The following is an 18211-nucleotide window of genomic DNA, read 5'->3' as shown; positions in this document are numbered from 1 at the left end:
ATACATATATAAACCAACATAACCCGTATTTTCCAAAATCAAATTAGCTCCTTTTTCGATTTCAAGTATAAACTACATATACTTTAATTTTTTTTTTTAATGTGAATTTAATAATTCAAGTATATGTGATTTATGTCTGAGACAAATTATCTTTCGGCATCCACCACTGCTATTGACTCTAAAAGTCTTTTCCTCTGGTTTTGTTTTTGTTTAGTTTTGTAGACGAAAATTAAGCAAGTAGGCTATGAAATGGTGACACATTGCAAATCCAAATGTATACTAAAGTTGAAGTAGAATAGAAGTGATAAAAACAAAATCCTATTAATATAAATTGGATGTAGTCATTTGGAAGATGGTGGTAAGTATTGTTATCATGTGATGTGTGTCACATATTATAACTTGGATATGTGTTGGAGATTAATCTAAGATTTTATATTTTTCTACACATATTTATTTATTAAATTGAAAAGAAAATAGCACTGGAAGGAAAACAAAATCAATTTAATACACAAGCGAACAAAACTAAAAGAAAAGGATTTTTATTTTATTTTTCTATACACAATTAAAATAAAACAATGTCAAATGATTCATTACTGTGAAATATATTTCTTGCTTTTTTGTTTTTACAAACTTGATATTTAAGGTATGTAACTTCATCACCATGTAGTGATTGAAAACAAAAATTCTTATTTAGTATAAAAGTTTCCATATAACTTTGATGTTGTTACTAATCCCTTATATATATTTTGATAGCTATTCTAAAGAGAGATCTAGACAAAAAGAAAATCTAGCTGAGATACTTAACAATTAATAATATGCATACTTTTTTTGTTTTTTTAAACTAAATGGCTATTTAAAGGAAGTTTTTTTTTTCTTAAACATGTTTACTCTTCTAAAGATTCTTATTTTACCTGACTTTTGATAAATTAAGTAGTCAGCTGAAATTAATTTATCTTCTATAAGAATCGAGGCTAAAGATCGTACACATAGACATTATCAAGGCCACTAGTGTGTTGGCGTGTTGCTAGACAAAGATTTAAATTCGAAAATATCTTAACTTTGGTCTTGCCAAGCTTGATGAAGAGGACAACACTCACATTAACGTTGCAAGTGTCAAATCAATAATCAATCAAAAGTCAATGAGAAAGGTCATGTCATGCAAGATTTGCTTATAACATACGATACGATACAATCTTTTGCAACATTTTCGCAGCGGTTCTATGGCTCCAGAGTATGCCATGAGATAACTACAGCTTTGGTGTTGAGAGACCAGAATAATCTGTTGGAACTGGTGGATCCGAGACTAGCTAAGATCAGATTACAACAGAGACGAAGCAATGACCATTATCCAAATTGTGATGATGTGTACAAGCTCAGAGCCGTGTGATAGACCGTCAATGTCAGAAGTGGTGAAGATGTTAAGAAGTTGGTGGAAATGGAGAAACTTGAGGATGCTTAAATCCATAGAGACACAAAGAGACTTGAAAACATGAACACAATGAAGTATTACGAAAATAATAGGGCAAGAGATAAGTACGAGTATGAGCATGATCATCAATGATCAAAGTAAATCATCATCAGATTCAGATCATTAGCAAGTTTGTGTAAATAACAGATTAAGATGACACTCAAAGAACTGTCTTTAGATTTCCAGAAACAATCTGAGTTCTTAGGTACAAGTCAGAGAGAGAGAGAGAGAGAGAGAGATGTGGCCTGTGGGTATCAATCTTTTATAAGTGTTAAAATAGACAAAAGCAGAGAATCCTAATGTAACTACTTACACACAAGATTTACATTTGGTTCTTCTTTTCTTTTGTTTGTCTTTTCCAAATATTCTTGATCTTCAATCAATTTTCTTCCACAAAGTTGGTAGGCTCGCTTAGAACATACTTAGGTAGCTCATACTTGGCACCTGCAGGGCAATAACAAAACTAGTTAGGACCATGAACTATAAGGATGTATAGATATGAGGGTCTTAATGTAATTAGTTATCTCTAGGTTACTTAAGTGTCTGTATATATATATGTAAACTCACTATCAATAATAATAACATTCATTCTCTATATGAACAACAATCACGAGGCAAATGCAAAAAGATTTGAATGTTCACCTCTCTCGTCATAGCAGACTGTGAGATCCGTGTTCTGAACAATAACTCCTGCACTGTCTACAATTGCTTGTGCAAGAGATATGTCAGCTTCAGCAGCAGCGCGAAGAGCGTCCCATATCTCTGCGATTACCAAGTGCAAAATACACCATGTTGTTACTAAGATTAGATGCAAAGAGCGGAAAAACAAAGTGTATCATTATTTTGACACAAAATCTATGTTATTCCTCTCGCTGTAGTATATAATTACATTGACACAAACTAATTTCCCTGAAGTTGAATGGTAAACACTTAAAAATTCTCAACCTAGTAAAATATGTTTTAATACTAGTCTGCTACAGAGCAGCAATAAGGGTCCTTAGCTCAGTGGTAGAGCAATTGACTGCAGATCAATAGGTCACCGGTTCGAATCCGGTAGGGCCCTTAATTTTTTTACCTTTTCATCCTTCCTAATCCATACAATTCCTTTTCTACAGTTCCTTAAGTAATCAATGACTATACTATGTTCAGCTCTGTGTAACTCATCTCAAACAACCACAGGATTCATAGCTCAGTGATTGTCTGATTGAGTAGGTTACTACTCATTGGTTCAAACCAGTAGGACTCAACACTCTCTCCTTCCCTAACACCAATCCTTTTTCACAAAAACCTTGCAGACCAATGCTTATTCTATAATCTTTTTATGTGTAACTCATTAATAAACAACCAAAGGGTTCTTAGCTCAGTGGTAGAGCAATCACTAATATCCCTTTTCTACAAATCATCCAATTCTTTTATGTCTCAAAACTCCACTCAAAAACCAAAACCAAGGCAAGCTCAAGAAGTAAGCAACAGTTACCTTTCCTACCGCCATAATGAGGAGCAGTGTCCCAAAACTCTTCTCTCAGTTTCATAAGCTCAGCTTTCGTGATCGGTTGGGTATGCTTCCATGGTTTCGGCTTCCTAATTTTCTTCACTGACCCTGTAAACAAACAAAGAAGTTATCCATCTGATGCAATGCATAATTAAAGGATCTAATATGCATCACCAACCATAGGCATTGACCATACTAGTCCCCAATCAAGACAAGAATCTAAAACATTAAAAAACCTTCATTTCAATCAATTAACTAAAACATCATAGATATCAATACACGGGGATAACATCAGCTCATGCTACTGCCATGAAGAATTGTAACTAAACCAAACCCCATAACATCAGATAAAACCTAAACCCTAAAATTTCATTGAACAAAATCTACATTAAGGATGGAGCGAATGAACAATCTAACATATTAATTACATATCTAGGGTTTTTACTCATTGATTCCAGAAGAAAAAAAAGATCCCTTTATCGCCTTATCCAATAATATTGAACAAGTAAAGTCGTAGAACAAGTAAAGATTCGATCTCACCATCTCCTTGCGACTGTGTCGATCCAGCACAACCCATTAATCTATGCTCCTGCTTCTTTCAAAACCCTTCTAGTAAAAAAACACAAATCTTGTCGGGAAATACACCAAAAGGATTCAGACAAAACCAGGGTTTTGTCGAAGCTTCATCGAAACCAATCAAAGTCGCAAACTTTTTTTCTCCGTTCTTCAAGAGAAAGCAAAGATATTTCTTTCGATTTTTCGAATCCTGAGACACACAAATCAGATGTCGGTAGAAAGAAGAAGAAGATCAAGACCGAGTTGAAGATGACGATGAATCGGTGTTGATGATTGTGACATTATTTGTGTGATCTTTTGTTATATATAAAGATTTGATTTTTTTTTTTTTTGGCATAACGAAAATAATAATTTGGGTTTTTCTGGCTTCGCTGTCTTCTCAATTAAAGGCAAAAGGTTTTCCAAATCCAATGCGAACCAATGTTGCAAACACCAATCATATTACGCCACGTCATCATAATTATTCTTTGGATTGAAGAATCTAATGCACTTTAATCTTTAACTAATAATTATCATGGCTTAATTAAGTTAATCTGGTTGAGAAAAAGAATTAGCAATTATCATCATCACTTTTAAAAGTCGCTACCAGATTTGTTTTTGTTGTATTTTAAAAGAAGGAATAGTTAAATTAGTTAACTAATCCATTAGACAATGATGGTGCACAATTAAGTTTCTTCATTCTTTTCTTTTTAAATGTGTTTGTGATAAAATATAATTTAAAACTAAATTAGCACTTATGTAATTAATCAAAAAAAGATAGTATTGTTTTGATTATTTAAACAAATATAGGTTTATGTATGGACAATTGTTTAATTTTGGTAAATAATCTTGAAAAAGAATCACATAAATATTATAACACAAATGTTTTACATATTACCTACCATTTATGTAGTAAGAGTTTATTTTTAAAGAGATTTAAAACCTTTTGCATTCAAGAAAATTAGATCAGAAACTCACTCAACCAACTAACTAGTCAACTTCAAGTCTTCTTCCTTACCAAAAAAGAAAAACTTCAAGTCTTCTTGAGGTTTGAAAAAGTTTTTGGTCATGCTTTAGATCAATTATGCCAAATGGCCCAAATCTAAGGACAAGCCAAAATTTTTAAAGAGCTTATAGATTAGCTAATCAGATTTGACAACACTTCTTGTTGAGTTTGAAAACCAACATTGATGTCACAAAAAGATCTACACAAATGTTTCTTACTTCTGTTAAGACAAGGAACTAAGCTGAACAAATAATTTCACAACACACCTATATCCTTCGTCAAATTTAGCCACAACCGCAGAATCACAATGCTCTTCTTCTACAGGGGAAGCTTCAGATTCCTAAGAACTATATAAATGAAGTTAAACCCGTAAAGGAACAATCTTTCTTCACTTCTTTTGAAGTATGATCATCCCCACAAAGGCTATTCCACGAGTGGCCACGCCTATAAGAAGCAATATCATTATACATAGATTCCATTCGTTAATGTCGTAGCCACTCTTCATAAGCGATCCACATCGCGTAATCATCCACACTCCATAGTACCTGAAATCCAATATATGAATCAAACCGAGCTTTTGAAAGGTAACTTCTGTATGCTTTTGTTTCAACTTGTATTCGTACCTTTGAGCATTTCCTATCACAAAAGCCTCCAAAGCCCACTTTGGATAACTCAAATCAGCTAAGATCCTAATCACTTCACTATTCTTCGGTTGGGTAGCAACAAGTGTTAAAACGACTGGAAGAAGAACAGAAAACTGCAAAATCCCCAAAAGTTTGTTGATTAGATTAAGTAGAGAGCATGACTCTTCTTCAAAAGGAAACTGAAATAAAACTTACCAGTTGTGCTGAGCTCGGTTGGAGAAAGATAGCCAATGCATATGCAATACCAGTCACACAATATACGAGGCAGACCAAAACAATATAGTTATCGAAAAATGTGGATCTCGGATTTGTGAAGAAGTAGAACATAGAGAGGTAGACCAATGGCTTGACAAGTATATTGAAATAGTCTATTGTATCTTTGGCAAGGAAGCATGCCGAGCTACTCATCCCCGAAGCACTTTCTCTCCAGTAATGTAACTTGTCTAGTGAGAATGATCTTAAAGCTGCTATTTTGCAAAGAAGAGCTGACAGAAGAAAGAAAAAGAAAAAGAAAATAAGTTTCATAAGAACATGACAAAACTTCTTAGAATTGATTAAATGCAGTAATGATAGTTTAATGGAGGATTTAGTCCAACTTACAAACTGCAATAATAGTGTAGGTATAACCAGGAGCTCCAAAGCTCTCATCATTTGCTTTAATAAGTGATCCTAAACAAGCTCCAGCAAGCAACAAGATTAAATAGTCTGTGGCTTGTAATTGAGCTTCTCTCATTCGCTGCTTAGCTATCCTGAAATTAAGAACATTATTCCGCTTTATTCCAACATCCAAGAATCAATTAATCGTAAGTAATTCGTGGAGAAGTTAAGAATAGAAAACCTTCCAAGGAAATATTTGTACTGTAGCCACATAGTTGGGGTTCTTCTGTGGGACAAATCTCTAGACTTCAAGAAGTTATGACGTATTTTATCACGACGCAACCTGAAATTACTCTTCACATCTCTCCACAGCTCTCTGACAAATGATTGTTCTGCTTCTGCATTATCATGTGAATTATTACCAATGTCTGGATTTGCTTCAAGTCCAGCACCACTGTTATTTCGCATATCTAATGGAACCGAGTACCCTTTGTGAAGCATCCACCTTTGAGGAAGCTCTTTGTAACCAACACCAGAATTCCCCATTGATATCACAACGCCTTCCAGAACGTCGATGTAATAGTCAGGAGGGTTGATACGATCTGGAACATATATTCCCAACCCCGAGAAGTATTCTTCGACTTTGTTGACTGATCCGTGGTAAACAGTAAGTCCACCTTTAGCAAGAAGTACTAGATCATTGAACGTTTTGAATAAAGTATAACTGCAACAAAGAAACATGAATTAAAAACTCCATGGCACATTTATAAAGATATTTCCTCTACGTGAAACTTGTTTTCAAGATACCTTGGCTGGTGAACAACCATGCATATATTCACTCCCTCGAGGGCCTCATGCCGAAGTGCTCTAAGAAGAAGCTGTGATGAGGCACTATCTAAGCCAGAAGTAGGCTCATCCAAGAATAAAACTGAAGGCTCCATTACCATTTCTAAACCCACATTGACTCGTTTCCTCTGCCCACCTGAGATTCCTCGCTTCTCTACTGTACCAACTAAAGAGTTCCTCACAGCTTGCAGACCCAAAGAGTCAATGATTCTTTCAACCACAAGAACTTTGTCTGCTTTCGATAGACCCGCAGGTAATCTGCATTTAGCATGGAACCAAAGATTTTCTTCTACTGTCAAGTTTCCATGAACAACGTCATCTTGTGGCACAAAACCAATAATTTTTTTATATGAATGGATTGATTCCTGCTTCCCGTTTATAAGAATCAAACCACTCAATTTGCATCCAACAGCTTTCCCAGCCAAAGCTGAAAGAAGACTTGTCTTTCCTGCTCCTGATGGACCCATCACAGCTGTGATCCGACCTGGTTTCATGATTCCTGTGACACATCTCAACACATGCTTACCATTGGACTTCAAGGTAAGAGTTAAATCTTTAAACGAAAGCTCTAAGAGAGGTCTCTTCCTCGTCTCAGTATTAGTAGCCATTGAAACTATTCCTGAAAAGGTAAGATTCTTATTCTCTTGCTCCATGGCTTTCTCCTTCTCAATCCGATCATACGCATACTTGAAGATTTGGCTGCGCGTTTTCTTAGTTTTGGCCAAATTCTGTCTTTTTACTCTCTTTCCTTCTATTTCAAGACTTGCTCTTCCATTACTTACGGCGGCTGCATCATCTTCGATCTCATAACTAGATTGCGCAGCAGAGGAACTCGCAGGACTTGAATATTTTGACATGTCTATATCTTCATCTATCTCAGAAGAGTCCCCAGGACCCAACATCTTGTGGCTATCCCCATCCTGACTGGATTTTTTACCTGAAAATGTCCGACTTATTTGCGCACGGATCTCACTTACATGCTTTTTTGCAGCCTCTCTAGCAGCTTTCCATCTCTGATGAGCTTTCGCTTTCTTTACTGCTGCTTCTCTTGATTTCGCCTGCCTCCTTTCCCTCGTCGTTAGGATTTGATCGGAACAATTGTAGATAATGAGTAGAATAGTACTCACAGCAGCCTGCACAAACAAATTGAACGCCACTCTTTTAGTGGAAAATCTTAGTCTTGGGTATTCAATAATAACTGAAAAAACTTACAATAACCATAACCCCAAATGCATGCATGTTCTGATTTGCTGTGTTGGGATTGCAGGACGTTAACTTAAAGCAGGCTGCAAAAGACAAGACTTACTTAATAGATTAAAAGACTAGCAGATGGAACTAGTAAACATTACTTGGTAATGTAACAACAAGCAATCATGAATATTCGATGACGTACGTTTCTCAGATGTAGACCCCATTCTGCAATAGTGCCTAAATCAACATTAAAGGTATAACCAGTTAAACTATAACCAGTTTGAAACAAAATATGATTCTCAGCTAGATCATTAATTGGATATAGCATAGTAAGTAGTAACACAAGGTTGATGAAATATTTTCAGGATAGAATGGAGTTTGAGGGGACCAAAAAATGAATACCCACTATCGCAAGGTACTTTATGAGTGGTGGTTGGACAATACGATCCTGCGGAACAGAATACTTCACCGCTGGATCTAATGTCGGCCCATACATTCGCACCTCCACAAGTGTGGTTCGGTCGTCCTGGTGGTAATTGATAAGTATACCTATAGATTTGACAGTTTAACATCTTATCTTATCCCCAATAATATCACATTAGTATATTTTGTATCTAAGATGGAATAAAAAAACTTACGGTTCACATAAGCTTGTAGTCTTATTAAGGGTAGCTAAGGGACAATGAGCACCAAGAGGACAAGCTTTTCAAAACAGAACAAAAATTCAGAAACAGTGTTAGTTAAACCATATAGATAACTAAGACGAGAAAAGCTTATAAACCATGAAGGCATTATGAATTGCTTACGTATCATACAGGTGAGGCCACGAGGGCAGAAAAACCCTTCACAGCAAGCCATACAGTTTTCTGTTCTTCCAGGAAACTCTTTGGAGTTTTGCAGGTCAACTTGTTCGTTTGGATCAACACTACAGCCCCATCCAGGTTCACAGCCAGAGGGCCATGAAGTCAAGTTGCAATTCACATTTGGTTGCAAGTTTCCCGGGTTATTCGATTTATTGAAAAATGTATTAAAATAGAACTTCATCTCTGCTGCTGTACAGATACGCCTATTAATATCACCTGTTACAAACCCAAAATGTGAACACATGAAAAAGATATGAAAATTATGTCATCAGATTAACTCCAAGAACCATAAGAAACGTGAGAATTTTGCAACAACAACATTCGATGTTCCTATAAAAACATTACATCGCCGCTCTTCCATCTTGTTTTAACAACCAAGTAATAGTCAGTACCTTTGGTTATCTGAATGCAAGCAGATAAGAAGTCTAAGTTGGTGGAGAAGTTAAACGCTCTGTTCCAATCAGCATCCCTGAGATTGTGATTTCAGCAAAAGAGTAAAATATCTCACAGGACTTACGTAAGCTAAAAGAAATATTTCACCTAAAGCACCTACAGTTAAGCAAGTGAAGCTATCAATGCATGAACTATACTAAGATCAAAGAATTGAAAGTTCCACAGTGATACAAGTCTACAAAATTAGAAATCAAAGCAAAGCAAATAAAGTGCCAGATTGCAGTTTAAGAGAGAGAAGACTGACGGGTCTTTGACGCAAAACTTTGCTCTGGTACCGAGCTCACGATTAAGAGCAGCAGTGCTATTAGAAAGCTTGCGGTAAACCATCTGTGTAACGAGTGGAAGAACAGCTGGATTATCAAACTCACTGGTCTCCCCAATAGTTTGACCATTACCAACATTAACATAACAAACCAACCACAGAAGCAAGATCACCAATCTGAGATTAGATCCAAGTTTGAGCCAACTTCGCCGGTTCACGCTCATCTTGAGATTCAAAAGCCTTAAAGGACACATAACAGAAAGTGAATAAATCAGATGCAAGATAACAACCAACAAATACATAAACAACCTTGCTTGATTTATCAAAAGAGACGGCTTTTCTAATTTTTTTTAAATGAAACGTTTGAGACATTGTGATTTGTGAATGGAGAGGGAAGAAACGTGAAGGAAGTTGGAGAAACGATGGTGCAAATACCAGTGCGACGAACGTGACTGAACAATGTGAAAAACGACCCATCTTAATTTCATTAATCAATTGTTAAGCTTGATTTTGGGGTAACTACATAAAGGTTGAGTCTTTTCTTTTGTCTTATCACATTACATTACAATTAAGCAGAAACGAACTCCAAAACAATCTAATTTTAAGAAATTGAGAACCCAGAAACTTAAAGTTGCTTGCTTTGTCTCCAGATCACATCAAACCCCATCACAAAACATTGCAAGTTTCGATTTTTCTTTCTTAGATTCCAGAAACTTAATCACCCTAAACTCCATAGACTAAAGGAACTAAACCAAGATTCAATGGAAGAGAAAGAAAAGAAACGTACATTGTGACTTGTGAGGCGTTGAAGTTCATGACTTGGGAGCTGGAGAATCCATGAAAATGAATAATGAAGTTGCCAAATTCTCGGGGAAGCTTATTAAAGTAGTAGGGGTCTACAAATCTTGAGATAAGCAGATTAATCTACCATCATTGTTGTCATTGACCACGATAAGAAGGAAGAAGGAAGAAGAAGAGAGTGCGTTGAATGATTCATTAGGACAAGGAAAGAACATGTAGACCTATTTATAATTACAGTTAACTAAATCGATAAAAAGTATCAACCTTTACTGTTGATTAAGGAATATAGATATTTTCTTTCTAAGTAAAAAGATATAAAATATGTTGTAATGTGGCAATATGCCCAAATATATTATTGTTGCATTTAGACTAAGAAAATACAATTTCCGTAATTTTAGTATCAAGATGCAGATTTCTCTTCATATTAAATATAAACAAAAAAAAATTATGTAAAGAAGTCATTTCAAAATTTTAATCCTGACATCTTGTACATAAATTGTAATTGACTATTCTATATAATTTGTAGAATAATAATAGTAATAATTTCATGACTATAAATTATTACACAATAGAGAAAATTTGAATATTCGTCATCTCATCAATCATCATGAAGAATTAAAATTTAGGACACTTGCGGATTCGTCCGTATGTTTACAACCGACTGGTCCCATGGTTTAATGAATTTTGCTGACCCAAAATTTTGAAGACAGGAAAACACTGAAATTTTTATTTTTTTTTTAAATATCAAAAGGATGACTTTGTTCATTTGGAATGCATTTATTATGCTATAGTCTTCTTCTACCGAGGCAGCTTCAGATTCTTGGGAACTATATATATAAGTGCAGGTAAAAGCCGTAAAGGGAGACGATCTTTCTTCACTTCTTTTGAAGTATGATCATCCCCGCAAAGGCAATTCCACGAGTGGCCACACCTATGAGAAGCAATATCATTATACACAAATTCCAGTTGTTTATGTCGTAGCCACTCTCGATAAGCATACCACATCGCGTAATCATCCATACTCCATAGTACCTGAAATCCACTATATGAATCAAAACAGAGCTTCTGAAAGGCAACTTCTTTATACTTCTGTTCCAACGTACCTTTGAGCATTTCCTATTACAAATGCCTCCAAAGCCCACTTTGGATAACTCAAATCAGCCAGGATCCTAATAGCTTCATTATTCTTCTTAGGTTGGGTTGCAACAAGTGTTAAAACGACTGGAATAAGAGCAGAAAACTGCAAAAACAAACAAAATCCCCAAAAGTTTGTCGACTATAATGAATAGAGAGCATGCATGTGATTCTTTCTTCAAAAGGAAACTTAAAAATAAAACTCACCAGTTGGGCTGTGCTTGGTTGGAGAAAGATAGCCAACACGTATGCAATACCAGTCACACAATATACGAGGCAGACCAAAACGATATAGGTATCCAAAAATGTGGATCTCGGATTTGTAAAGAAATAGAACATAGAGAGATAGACCAATGGCTTGACAAATATATTGAAAGAGTCTATTGTATCTTTGGCAAGGAAGCAGGCCAAGCTACTCATCCCCGAGGCACTTTCTCTCCTGTAATGTAACTTGTCTAGTGAGAATGATCTCAAAGCTGCTATTTTGCAAAGAAGAGCTGACAGAAAAAAAAGAAGAAGAAAAAAGCAAACGATAATCAGATTTATAAGAAACTTCTCAGGACTAGATTAATAGAGAATCCAACTTACAGACTGCGATCGTAGTTTGGGTGTAACCAGGGATTCCAAAGCTCTCATCATTTGCTTTATTAAGTAATCCTAAACAAACTCCAGCAAGCAACAATATCATATAGTCTGTGGCTTGTAATGTAGCTTCTCTCATTCGCTGCTTAGCTATCCTGAAATCAAGAACATTGTTCTGCTTTATTCGGACATCCAAGAATCAATTCATCGTAACTAAGTCGTGGAAGAAGCAAACCTTCCAAGGAAATATTTGTATTGTTGCAACATAAGAGGGGTTCTTCTATGGGATAAATCTCTAGACTTCAAGAAGTTATGCCGTATTATAGGATTCGTGTCAATATCTGATGGAACAGAGTAACCTTTGTGACGATTCCACCTTTCAGGAAGCTCTTTGTAACCAACAGAATCCCCCATTGACGTCACAATGCCTTCAAGAACGTCTATGTAATAGTCAGGAGGATTGATACGGTCTGGAACATTTATTCCCAACCCTGAGAAGTATTCTTCGACTTCGTCAACTGATCCATGGTAAACAGTAAGGCCACCTTTCGCGAGAAGTACTAGATCATTGAACGTTTTGAACAAAGTATAACTGCAACAAAGAAACATGAATTAAAAACTTCATGGCAAAGATATTTCCTCTAAACCAAAACTTGTGTTTCAAGATACCTTGGTTGGTGAACAACCATGCAAATATTGACTCCCTCAAGGGCCTCATGCCGAAGTGCCCTAAGGAGAAGCTGTGATGAGGCACTATCTAAGCCAGAAGTAGGCTCATCCAAGAATAAAACTGAAGGCTCCATTACCATTTCTAAACCCACATTGACTCGTTTCTTCTGTCCACCTGAGATTCCTCGCTTCTCTACTGTACCAACTAAAGAGTTCCTCACAGCTTGTAGCCCCAAAGAGTCAATGATTCTTTCAACCACAAGAACTTTTTCTGCTTTCGATAGACCCGCAGGTAATCTGCATTTAGCATGGAACCAAAAATTTTCTTCTACTGTCAAGTTTCCATGAACAACGTCATCTTGTGGCACGAAACCAATAATCTTTTTATACGAATGGATTGAATCCGGTTTCCCGTTTATAAGCATCGAACCACTCAATTTGCATCCAACAGCTTTCCCAGCCAAAGCATTAAGAAGACTTGTCTTGCCTGCTCCTGATGGACCCATCACAGCTGTGATCCGACCAGGTTGCATGGTTCCTGTGACACATCTCAACACATGCTTACCATTGGACTTCAAAGTAAGAGTCAAATCTTTAAAAGAAAGCTCTAAGAGAGGTCTCTTCCTCGTCTCAGTATTAGTAGCCATTGAAACTATTCCTGAGAAGTTCAGATTACTATTCTCTTGCTCCATGGATTTCTCCTTCTCGATCCGATCGTACGCATACTTGTAGATTTGGGTGCGTGTTTTTTTAGTTTTAGGCAAACTCTGTTTTTCTACTCTGTTTCCTTCTATTTCAAGACTTGCTCTTTCATTACTAACGGCGGCTGCATCAACTTCGATATCATAATAACTAGATTGCGCAGAAGAGGCACTCGCAGGACTTGAATGCTTTGACATGTCAGAAGAGTCCCCACGACGCCACATCTTGTCTGTATCCCCATCATGATCGGATCTTTGACCTGGAAATGTACGACCTATTTGCGTACGGATCTCACTTAGATGCGTTTTTGCACCCTCTCTAGCAGATTTCCATCTTTGGTGAGCTTTGGCTTTCTTCACCGCGGCTTCTCTTGATTCCGCCTGCCTCCTCTCCCTTTTCGTTAGGATTTTACCGGAACAACAGTAGATAATGAGTAGAATAGCACTCACTACAACCTGCATGCACATACATATTGTAGATACTGAGTAGAATAGTGGAAACTAAACCTTAGTCTTTGGATAATTCAGTAATAACTAGGAACAAACTTACGATAACCATAATCCCAATTGCCTCCATGTTCTGCTTTTCTGAGTTGCGTTTGCAGGACGTAAACTTAGAGCAGACTGCAGAATTGACAAGACGTACTTAAGAGATGAAGAGACTAGCAGATGGAAATAGTAAACATTACTTGGTTATGTGACAACAAGTGAGCATGAATATTCGATGACTTACGTATCTCAGATGTAGATCCCTTTCTGCAATAGTGCCTAAATCAACATAAAAATACAACCATCAAACTATGAACAAGTTTGAAACAAAATTGGATTCTCGGCTGGATGATTAATTTGATATATATAGCCTGTTCCACACGCTCATTTGGTATTTACATGCAACAAATGTTCCATCGAAATGATATATTGATATAAGAAGTATATTTGGGTTCACCTTTGGGGTGAAGGGTGAACTTTCCCAATTCACCTCCTAATAGTTTAGCTAATGAAAATACACTAATATGCCACGTAATACTATATTTAGAACTAAAATCAGAAAAACAAAAAAAGATTAAAGAAACAAAATGTGTTTTTTTTTATTTAATTAATGTTTAAATATTAGTCTGAGTTTAGATTTTACAATATAATGTACAAGTTTATATATTGGTTTAGGTTAATAAGCATTAGGGTTTGGATTTTACAATTAACGGAATTATATATCATTTTGGGTTTATAAAAAAAAAAATTAGAGTTTAGATTTTACAATTAAAACAAAATTATATATCGGTTTGGTATATAAAGGAGAATTAGAGTTTATATTTTACAATTAAAACAAAAGTATATATTGGTTTGGATTTATAAATGAGTGTTAGTGTTTAAATTTTATAACTAAAACAAAATTCTATATCGGTTTAGGATTATAAATGAGTGGTTATATGAAATTATATATTGGTTTGGTTATAAATCCCACTAAGTTGACACTAAACAAAATATTTGTAAAAGTATCATTTAGAATTTTGTAAACAAATGAATCAATTGGATAATGAGGATAGTTTATCACTTGTTTTCTTGACCGAACCATTTCCATCCAAATGCTTCAACTAGATTCATCCAAATGAGTTTCAATTAAAAAAAAAAAAAAAAAAAGCATGGCCATAACCGAGTAAGAATAAAATTTGTAAGGGATAGAATGGAGTTTGAAAGGACGAAGAAATGAATACCCTTTATCGCAAGCTAATTTTGTATCGGTGGTTGGACAATACGATCCCGCTGGACAGAATACTTCACTACTGGATCCGATATCGGCCCATACATTCGCACCTCCACAAGTGTGGTTTGGTTGTCCTGGTGGTAACTGATAACTATACCTAAAATATTTTGACAGTGTAACAACATCTCTATCTTATCCCAGGCAATAATATCACATTTGTATATTCTGTATCTAAAAGATGGAATAAAGAAACTTACGGTTCACATAAGCTTGTAGTCTGATTAAGGGTAGCTAAGGGACAATGAGCACCAAGGGGACAAGCTTTTCAAAACAGAAACAAAAAATCAGAAACAGTGTTATTTAGACTATAATGATGAGAGAAAAAAGCTCATAAACCATGAACGGCGTTGTGTGAATTGCTTACGTATCATACAAGTAAGGCCACGAGGGCAGAAAAAGCCTTCACAACAAGCCATACAGTTTTCTGTTCTTTGAGGAAACTGTGTGTGATTTTGCAGCTGGTTGACTGGTTCGGTTGGACTAAGAGTACTACAGCCCCATCCAGGTTCACAACCAGAGGGCCATGAAGTCCTGTTGCAATTTACATTTGGCTGCAAGTATTCCGTGTTCTTTATTTTATGAGTTTTGTTTAAAAAAGCATCAAGATAAAACTTCATCTCTGCTGCTCCACAGATACGTCTTTCAATACCACCACCTGTTTCAGACCAAAAATGTAAACACATAAAAGATAAATGTCATCAGATTAACTCCAAGAACCATAAGAAACGTGAGAATTCTGCAAGACTTGGAGTGCCTCCAAAATCATCATATCGTCCCTCTTCCTTATCTTTTTAACAACCAAGTAGCGAATAGTTATCTGTTTCGGTTCGGGCTAAGTAATAGTCAGTACCTTTGGTTTTCTGACAAGAATATAAGAAGCGCAAGTTTGAAGAGAAGTTAAACGCTCTGTTCCAATCAGTATCCCTGAGATTGTGATTTCAACAAAAAGGTTAAATCTCTTTAGTAAATAAATTAAACACACTAAGCTGAAATCTTAATCAGAAAATAAGATATTTGATTGCATTATGATACGACGTCTACAAAATTAGAAACCAAAGCAAAGTCAAATAAAGAACGCCAGATTACAATTTAAGAGAAAGAAGACTGACCGGTCTTTGACGCAAAACTTTGCTTTGTTACCGAGCTCACGAATAAGAGTACTGGTGCTATTATAAAGAACTGATGAATTGTCGAACTTACTGGTGTCCCCAATAGTTTGACCATCACCAACATTAACATAACAACACAACCACAGAACTAAGATCATCAATCTGAGATTAGATCCATGTTTGAGCCAACTTCGCCAGTTTATACCCATCCTGAGATTCGAGAGCCTAAAAGGACACATAATAGAAAGTGAATAAATCAGATTCAAAACAACAACTAACAAAAAAATCTAAAAACACACTTGCTTGATTTGTCAAAAGAGTAGGTTTTATTAATTTCTTTTAAATGGAACGTTTAAAACAGAAATGATTTTGATTTGTGAATGAAGATTGAAGACACGTGAAAGAAGTTGGAGAAACGATGGTGCAAATACTAAAACGATAATATGCTTTGTGGGCAACGAACGTTGACATCAAACCCATCACAAAATATCGCAAGTTTTAATGTTTCTTTACTTAGACTAAAAGAGCTAAAACCAGGATCAATGGAAGAAAAAGAAAACGTACATTGTGACTTGTGAGGCGTTGAAGTTCATGACTTGGGAGCTGAAGAATGCATGAAAAAATAATGAAGTTGCTAAAGTCTTGGGGACATTTATTAAAGTAGGGGTCTACAAAGCTTGAGATTTATCTTCTACAAGAAGACAATATACGAAGACCAAGACGAAGAGGAAGACGAAGACGAAGAAGAGAGTACTGCGTACGTTGAATGATTCTTTAAGACAAGGGAAAAGGAGACATGGATGATGTAGACCTAGTTAACTAAACTCTTAGAAGTGTGATATCTCAAAAATGTTTTTATGCAGAAAAGTCATTTCAAGATTATAAACCCGACTTTTTGTACACAAACTTTATAGTAGACTATTCTGTATGTAACTATAGATAATGATCTGCGTCTTCACGTCACTATATAATAAAAAAAACCAAAATTTAACTTACCCATTTCTTTTTTACAATATAAATTTATTTTCTGTTTTATCATAATAAAAATTTATATGCATCATATCAAACATATTTTAGTTAGTATTAAAAATAATCAAATAAACTAACAAAAGATAATTAGTAATAAATATATAAAATATATACACAAAAAAGTTTGGGAAAATTTATTTAAAAAAAAATCTCATAAGTAATAGATTTCATCATGTCAAACTGTAATTCTATGTGAGTTAAAATTTACAAAATAAAGTACAAATTTATATTTTGATATCTATAAATGAAAGAACTTTTTTTTTTCCTTAATTAAAAAAATAATAAATGTTTTTAATGAGTTATTTTTATTTTGCTAATTACACTTGTCAATATCTAAACGGTAGACTTGATATGTGTCACGATCATATTAATGAAAATTTTAAAACCAAGATTTTTAAGAAGAAAATTTATTTTTGGACATGTGTTTGTTCTTTTTTTTTTGGGGCAAAGACATGTGTTAATATATGATTGAGAGACTTCGCATGTGTCGCGATCTTATAACTTTGCAATCGAGTTTGATATAACAAGGTTCGTCAAAAACTATTTTTTAACTACAAATTTTTTCAGTAGAGATGGTTTGAATATTCATCCTCATGGATACTTGGAAATTTGTCCCGTAATTAAATTAGTATTTGCAGAATAACTGAAACTTTTGCATATATTAAGTAAAATATAGAATTATAATAATGTTTTGAAAATTGCAGTAAACACATGGAAACATATTTTTAAGATTTTTATTAAAATTTTGAACATAAGTTATTGTAAAACATCATAAACTCCTAATCACACAAAAAAATAATAATTTATACTTACGATCTAAATACGGAATATGCCAGATTATGTTGACAATAATCGGATTAGATAATAAATAAATTGATAACAGATATTTTCTAAAGATTAGTCATTAGTAGTGTTAGATAGAGTGGGCTAGCGATTAAACGAAAAGTAATCATGATTGGGCAGAGAGTTTTAGAACAAAGATTTTCTTAAATGTAGGCTAATCGTAGAAAATAACGGTTATACAAAAAAAAAAAGACATAGAAAAGA

At 35.0% G+C, this 18211-nt stretch overlaps 3 protein-coding genes and 1 non-coding gene across 4 annotated transcripts; 1 reads left to right on the top strand and 3 right to left on the bottom strand.

Annotated features, from left to right (window-relative positions):
• Nucleotides 1-1616: 1616 nt before the first annotated feature.
• On the bottom strand, nt 1617-3855 carry LOC17896687 (ubiquitin domain-containing protein 1). The gene is made up of 4 exons (XM_006304253.2): nt 3501-3855; nt 2946-3068; nt 2111-2230; nt 1617-1912 (listed from the first exon to the last, which is right to left on the bottom strand). Exons 1-4 carry the CDS (start codon nt 3535-3537, stop codon nt 1848-1850), a joined length of 345 nt encoding a protein of 114 aa, XP_006304315.1. The 5' UTR covers nt 3538-3855; the 3' UTR covers nt 1617-1847.
• TRNAC-GCA lies at nt 2460-2531 on the top strand. Its single transcript has one exon. It is a non-coding gene; the product is annotated as a tRNA-Cys (tRNA).
• A 777-nt stretch (nt 3856-4632) lies between the features above and the next one.
• LOC17900755 (ABC transporter G family member 24) lies at nt 4633-9680 on the bottom strand. Its single transcript, XM_023789576.1, has 13 exons — nt 9360-9680; nt 9055-9131; nt 8606-8878; nt 8438-8501; nt 8202-8348; nt 8002-8036; nt 7821-7894; nt 6570-7741; nt 6004-6486; nt 5766-5914; nt 5361-5650; nt 5145-5278; nt 4633-5066 (listed from the first exon to the last, which is right to left on the bottom strand). The coding sequence occupies exons 1-13, from the start codon at nt 9677-9679 to the stop codon at nt 4910-4912; spliced, it is 3375 nt and encodes a 1124-aa protein (XP_023645344.1). The 5' UTR covers nt 9680; the 3' UTR covers nt 4633-4909.
• A 1168-nt stretch (nt 9681-10848) lies between these two features.
• On the bottom strand, nt 10849-16769 carry LOC17897338 (ABC transporter G family member 24). Its single transcript, XM_023788884.1, has 14 exons — nt 16700-16769; nt 16136-16360; nt 15877-15950; nt 15391-15681; nt 15224-15287; nt 14977-15123; nt 13998-14032; nt 13815-13888; nt 12564-13720; nt 12130-12486; nt 11901-12049; nt 11520-11809; nt 11282-11418; nt 10849-11210 (listed from the first exon to the last, which is right to left on the bottom strand). The coding sequence occupies exons 1-14, from the start codon at nt 16726-16728 to the stop codon at nt 11054-11056; spliced, it is 3186 nt and encodes a 1061-aa protein (XP_023644652.1). The 5' UTR covers nt 16729-16769; the 3' UTR covers nt 10849-11053.
• Between the last annotated feature and the right edge of the window lie 1442 nt (nt 16770-18211).

The sequence above is a fragment of the Capsella rubella genome, unplaced genomic scaffold (assembly GCF_000375325.1).
Source record: "Capsella rubella cultivar Monte Gargano unplaced genomic scaffold, Caprub1_0 scaffold_1, whole genome shotgun sequence".
NCBI classification, from domain to species: Eukaryota; Viridiplantae; Streptophyta; class Magnoliopsida; order Brassicales; family Brassicaceae; genus Capsella; species Capsella rubella.
The sequence above is the reverse complement of the archived record's forward strand: the minus strand, read 5'-3'. Positions and strand labels throughout refer to the sequence as shown.

What these genes read in the sequence shown, in the direction of transcription:
- LOC17896687 (XM_006304253.2), bottom strand. Translation starts at nt 3,537, where the DNA reads ATGGGTTGTGCTGGATCGACACAGTCGCAAGGAGATG. An exon ending in TCATTATGGCGGTAGGAAAG is followed by an intron (nt 2,231 to 2,945) that starts GTAACTGTTGCT and finishes TGGTAATCGCAG; the next exon opens with AGATATGGGACGCTCTTCGC. An exon ending in AGTCTGCTATGACGAGAGAG is followed by an intron (nt 1,913 to 2,110) that starts GTGAACATTCAA and finishes ATTGCCCTGCAG; the next exon opens with GTGCCAAGTATGAGCTACCT.
- LOC17900755 (XM_023789576.1), bottom strand. Translation starts at nt 9,679, where the DNA reads ATGTATTTGTTGGTTGTTATCTTGCATCTGATTTATTCACTTTCTGTT. An exon ending in AAGTTTTGCGTCAAAGACCC is followed by an intron (nt 9,132 to 9,359) that starts GTCAGTCTTCTC and finishes TCACAATCTCAG; the next exon opens with GGATGCTGATTGGAACAGAG. An exon ending in GTGATAGGAAATGCTCAAAG is followed by an intron (nt 5,067 to 5,144) that starts GTACGAATACAA and finishes ATTGGATTTCAG; the next exon opens with GTACTATGGAGTGTGGATGA.
- LOC17897338 (XM_023788884.1), bottom strand. Translation starts at nt 16,728, where the DNA reads ATGAACTTCAACGCCTCACAAGTCACAAT. An exon ending in AAGTTTTGCGTCAAAGACCG is followed by an intron (nt 15,951 to 16,135) that starts GTCAGTCTTCTT and finishes TCACAATCTCAG; the next exon opens with GGATACTGATTGGAACAGAG. An exon ending in AAATTAGCTTGCGATAAAGG is followed by an intron (nt 14,033 to 14,976) that starts GTATTCATTTCT and finishes ATGTTGATTTAG; the next exon opens with GCACTATTGCAGAAAGGGAT.